General features: G+C 44.3%; 1 protein-coding gene and 1 long non-coding RNA gene across 3 annotated transcripts in view; both read right to left on the reverse strand.

Moving 5' to 3' along the window:
- Positions 1-5,576, reverse strand: part of Sucla2 (succinate-CoA ligase ADP-forming beta subunit) — a 44,219-nt gene extending 38,643 nt beyond the window's left edge. The window contains exon 1 of one of the 2 annotated variants that reach the window (XM_028754264.1): positions 5,471-5,576. In XM_028754264.1, the coding sequence (XP_028610097.1) occupies positions 5,471-5,560 (90 nt within the window). In that variant the 5' untranslated portion in view covers positions 5,561-5,576. The remainder of the gene's footprint in view (positions 1-5,470) is intronic. The other variant, XM_028754265.1, reaches the window with a different exon arrangement.
- On the reverse strand, positions 1,769-3,248 carry LOC114609866. Its single transcript, XR_003709600.1, has 2 exons — positions 2,801-3,248; positions 1,769-2,501 (listed from the first exon to the last, which is right to left on the reverse strand). It is a non-coding gene; the product is annotated as an uncharacterized LOC114609866 (long non-coding RNA).
- Positions 5,577-6,000: the final 424 nt, after the last annotated feature.

Here is a 6,000-nt window from a genome sequence, read left to right on the forward strand (position 1 = left end):
TGTTGCTAATTCATCTAGTTAAAAGCTGGCTAGGGTTGACAACATGGTTCAGTGAGTAAAAGTGGCTTGCCATGAAAGCCTAGCAACTAGAGTTCAAACCTCAAAACCAAGAAAGGTGAAAGGAGAAAATTCCACAAAGTTGTCCTCTGAACCCCATTAGCACAGAGTTTACATACACACACACACAGACACACACACACACACAGTGGGGGAAGGGGGCAATAGGAGTAGGAGGGAGAAGAGGAAGAGGAGGAGGAACAAGAAGAACATGAACAAGAACAAGAAAAAATAATAAAAGCATGGCTAACATTTCATTTAACTAACTCAATACCTTGATTCAGTGTCATGCCAATATTAAAAGCCAGCAACTGTTCTGAATGTCTATCTGATGACCTATTCCTACATATTAGCAACAGAAAATGAGTCTAATACCTACCCAAAGGCAAATATAATAACATTCACAGCAGGCTTACACATTAGGACAGAATGGTAAATGCCCTAATTGTTTATCAACAGGTTAAATTATAAGTGTATCATTCAGAGGGGGGAAGTCGCCCACACATCAGTGAATTAAAATCATAAATGTAATGCTGAAACAAAGATGCCAAAGAAAAATAGTAACTTCTATGATATTGCCTAGCTTCCATTACATTTATTTATATATGTGGGTGCACATGTCATGACACATATGAAGAGGTCAAAGTCAACTTGTGTGAGTGAGTTCTCTTTCTACGATGTGAGTCCCGGATCCAACTCAAGTTCAGGCTTGGAGCCACATACCTTCACCCACTGAGCCATCCTGCTGGCCCCTGTGTTCTCTTTTTACATAGTTCAAACTGGTCAAAACTGGCCTGTGGTGGCAGAAGTCAGAATCAGAGGTTACTTTTCAAGGGAGTATTGATAAAGAGAGGGGCACAGGACTCTCTGTGAGCTGACAACTCTACCTGCCTTATCCAAGTGGTGACAAGAGTTGTACAAACATTAAAAATCAATCTAGCCATTAAATTAAATCATGCATTTTATTGTATATAAACTATACCTCAAAATAATAATAAATACAGGTGAAAAAAGTACCTAGATAAACCTAGTAAAGGTTGTCACACTAATCTTTTAAATGTTTCTATAAGGAGACAGTGTGCCACTAATGTTACAGATGTTAATGCTGGGGCTACAGAGATGGCTCAGCAGTTAAGAGGACATACTGTTGTTCTGCCAGATGACCCAGGTTCTGTCCCCAGCACCCACACTGAAAAGCTCACAACTGCATGTAACTCTCGCTCTGGGGAATCTGACAGTCTCTTCCAGATTCTACAGGCACCTGGACACATGTGCACATACCCATGCATAGTCACACACATATATACACAATAAAAATAAAATAAACCTTTAAAAATAAAAGAATCAGAACTTATGCCAATAGATGGTACTTCCTTAGCTGCATGTATCAGAAAGAAATACCACAGAAACAGATCCCCCATTCCTAAAACAAAATCTGAAGATGCCGTAGGGACACCAGAATCTGAACTCCGTATTAGATACTCACTTACTCAATGATAAAGTTCCTCCATATGACTATACTACGGTTACTTGGGAAAAGATCCTATTCCTTGGGAAATGGAGCGGGGGTGGGGTGTGTCTTGGTTTGGTTTGAGATGGCCTAGGAATCAAGTGATCCTGCTATCTCAGTCCCCAAATTGCTGGTACTACACATATTATGGGTTCAAATGTTTTATTCTTAATGATACACATATAAGTACACAAGATGAAGTGTCATGATATCTTCAATTTATTCTCAGGTAGTCCAGCAAAAAGAAATGGTATAATAGATATATAAATATATACATATAATTTTGAGATTATAATTACAATATTTATCCTTGCCTTTCCTCCCTCCAAACTCTCCCATACACCCTCTTGATTCTCCTTCAAATTCACAGTCTCTTTTGTCACTAGTTATTGCATGTATAGATGTACTCATATATACATATGTGTTCCTAAATACAGCCTGGTCTGTTCAGCTAATGCTCCCTGTATGTACGTTCTCAGAGATGACCATTTGGCACTGAGCAACTAAGTGATGTGCTCTCCCTGTGAAGGGCTACCTCTCCCATCTCCAGCAGTTCTTAGTTGCCTAGAGTTCCCAGAGTTGGGGCTGAAGCCTTGTGGCCTTTTCCTCATTCACTCTGGCATGTCCATTGCTCTCATCCTTGTTCAGCTCACATTGAGCGGTCATGTTGGTGAGACTTTATCGGTATAGCTTCCAACATTACTAAAAGACACAGTCTCACAGAAACTCCCTCGTCCTGACCCTCTGGTTCTTACAGTCTCTCAGCCCCTCTTCATCAATGTTCCCTGAGCCTTAGGTATGGGAATGTTCTGTAGGTGTATCCACTGGAACTGGGTTCCACAAGTCTGCATTTTGATTGGTTGTGGTTTTCTGTAGTAGTCTCCATCCGTTGCAAAGTGAAGTTTCCATAAGGAGGGCTGAGGACTAGACTTACCTGTGGGTATGACACGAAAAGTTGTTAGGGAGTATGCTGGTTTAATAAATTGGTGGTGACAGATTCTCCTCCAATAATCATAACTTCACTACCACTAAGCAGTTAACTAAGTTTCCAGTCTCAGGCTTGGACTCCCTCTTATTGAGCAGGTCTTAAATCTAACGGGGTTGCTGATTACTATGATGGTATGTGTGCCACTATTGCACCCTTAGGGTTTTCATGCCATGGTGGTCATTCATACAGTAAGACTACAGTTTGCCTCCCTCCTTTGGGAAGATTTGTATGGTGCATTCTAGTACCAGGAAAGCTAGTCTCCACGGAGGGGACATTTGGATCAGTATCCCTCAGAGGTCTCCCGGCCCTTTTCTGAAGTACACCGTGTCTTCAGGAGCACGATTATCTTCCACCTCCTGGGGGTAACTAAGGACAAGAGCAATAGGCTGTATGTTTTCAGAGTTTCTTGGCCAACAACTCAAAAGAGGGTGTCTCATGCCTAGTACTGGGGGTTTTGTTAAGGTGGTCTCTGGCTGTTAGATACATGCATATAATTAAGATAAAGCATATGGAGACAGGTGGTGGTGGTGACATATGTCTTTAATCCCAGCACTCAGGAGGTACAGGCAGTCCGATCTCTTAAAAAATATATAATATAAAGCATATATTGCAAAATGTTAAATCAGGTGAAAACATTAAAGTCCTACTGTTGGAATATTTTCACCAGTTTGAGTTTGGTTGGTTGTTTGGTTGCTTGCTTTTTTTTTTTTTTTTTGGTTAAGGCAGGGTTTCTCCGTGTAGCCCTGGCTATCCTGAAACTCATTCTATAAACCAGACTGGTCCTGAACTCAGAGATCCATGCCCAGATCTGTAAAGAATTTCACTCTCTGAAGTATTTAGATAAATTGTTTCTTTGCAGCGCTAGCTGTTGTCTCTTCAAATTTCACTGGTTTTTAAAGTTCTGTTAATAATTCAAATTCCAAGGACTGGGCAGCATAATCCCAAGGACTGGGCAGCATTAGAAGTTACAGTCAGACAAGAGCAGAGAGTTTTGGTGTTCTACTGCAGTGGCTATGAGTAACAACAATGTATCATCTGTTTGAAAGCAAGGGGAAGCCACAGTTATACATGTCGTCATCATAAAGAAATGACAAATAAAGCTGGGCATGGTGACACACACCTCCCTCTGATCCCAGCATTTGGGAGGCAGAGGGAGGAGTCTAAGTTGGAGGCCAACCTGGTCTACAAAATTCCAGGACAGCTGCACAGGCTACTCATTGAATCTGTCTCGAAATAGGAGGGAGGAGGGAAACACTTAAGGAAAAAGAACATTCTTGACCCAAAAAAGTAGCCAGTTCTCGGACAAATCTATGAATATCTGTCATAACCCGGGTTATTCTCCACATAAATATAGAAAAACTGGGAGACCGGAGGAATAATTGTTTTTTCTTTCCAAGACAGGGTTTCTCTGTGTATCCTAGATGTCCTGGAGCTTACTCTGTAGACCTGGTTAACTTTAAACACAGAGACCCAAGTGTTAGGATTAAGAGGCCTGAGACACCACCACCCTGCTCAGAGGAATAATTTCTTTAAGTGAACTGAATTACTAAATTTAATGTGTGACCTTGAACAAGTTTCCTCCTAAAACACTGTGTCCTCATCTACAAGAGCAAGGTTTCAGATGACCAGCAAACTCCACAGACACATTCTTGATGCTAGGGTAAAAGGAAAAGCGCTGAAATAAAAGATGGTATATTAAACATCCCATAGGGAGATGCAAAGGGATTTCCAAAAAGATTAAAAACTATTAGAATAGAAACCTATTTGTTCACTAAATCCTTATCCTCTAAAAACTTGGCAGCATTATTTAAGGAAGAGGAGGGGCTAAATCCAACTATTGTGTGTGTAGTTACTTCAAAACATAACCAAGACTCTATTTTAGAAAGCTAATCTTGTTCTTGAAGTTTTAAGGTACTAACACTGAGGGCCAATTTTTATGGGGCGTATTGTTTAATTGGTTTGTTTTTGTTCTTTAGTGACAGGGTCTCCCATAGCCATGGCTGGCCATGAACTCTCTATGTAAAAGATGACCTTGAATGTCTGAGCCTCCCACCTCCGCCTTGAGTGTTAGGATTACAAGGATGCTGGGGATGGAACTCAGAATGTCCTACATGACAGGAAGATACTCCGCCAAATAAACTGCATCCCCAGTACCCAGTTTTTATGATCTCAATGCTGTAGAACTGACACAAGCACACAGCTTCAGAAACGGACCCTTGTGGAATAAGACCTCAGCCTTGTCTTGTCTGCTATGTCTCTTAGGCCAAAGTACTTCTCTAAGCCACCAGATTGTCATCGATGGTAACTGGCCTTAATGACAACTCCAGTGCTGTTGACAAGCCTAATGACACACTCTAAATATCGAGAAGCAAAGCAACAAAAAGTAGGTCCTAGAGTCTGTCCAGAAATGAAGTTCACAAAAAGACTCCTTCCTTACTCTCCCATCTAATCAGCTGGGAAACGTAAAACTCGATACCAGTACTCACTACCAGGGCTGGCTGATCAAAACACAACTATCTGGGGAAGGCAGGCAGGCCGACTCTGCTGGTGTTCCGAAGTCCTTCCCACCAACGACGGTTCCCGGGACCTGAAAGTACACTTGAAGGGCATCCCCCTTCCCCAAAAGGGGCCCGGAAGCGTTGACCCCCCGCAGGGACGGCCCCAGTCTCCTCTGGGAGCGCTCCGCAGGCTCCCGCAAAGGAGACCGACAGCCAGGACGCCCTGTCCGGCTTCCTGAGGACGGGGGCCGGAGCAGAGCCGAGCAGCCCGAGCGCCAGCTCGCAGCCCTGGCCCGCAGCCTCTGAGCACCGCAAACATCCCGGCCGTGCCAGCGCCGCGAAGAGCCCCGCAGCCGGGCCGCGTCCTCACGCCGTGCCCGCCGACCCCCGAGACTAAAGCGAACAGGGCAGACTTACCTGGGCGGCGGCTCGCAGCGTGGTCTGCGGCCGGTGGCTCCGCAGGGCGACCGCGGCCAACTGCCGGCCGTAGAACATGGACGCCGCCATTTCTGAGTCCGACCCGTCCCCTCAGCAGCGCGCAGGCGCAGAGACACAGCTGCTCCAGAGGCGCACCCGGCCCGTGACAAGGACAATCCCCGGGGCGGGGCCTCGGGTTAACCCTGACGCTGCCAGACTGGCCTAGCTTGGCAGGCACAGAGAGAACTTTGGCCCTCAGAACTTTCACCTCAGTGACATGGGGCCACGAGGCCACTAGAACACTTCCTAGAGAACTGTGACGCCGCTGCTTCTGTCTTCTTACCTTCTCTTAGTCTCACTTGTGAGAGCCAATGTATGCGTTGAGCCTTCAGGATACAAGAGATCCTAAAACAAAACAAGATAAAATAATAAAAACAGTGCCCCTGATACTAGAAAGACTATTACTCACTAGTTACTGAAGCCGATCACACTGAAAACACAAGCAAAGTATCTCTGAGACAGAGAGATGA

Source organism: Grammomys surdaster, unplaced genomic scaffold, assembly GCF_004785775.1.
Source record: "Grammomys surdaster isolate TR1022 unplaced genomic scaffold, NIH_TR_1.0 125985, whole genome shotgun sequence".
Classification (NCBI taxonomy): domain Eukaryota; kingdom Metazoa; phylum Chordata; class Mammalia; order Rodentia; family Muridae; genus Grammomys; species Grammomys surdaster.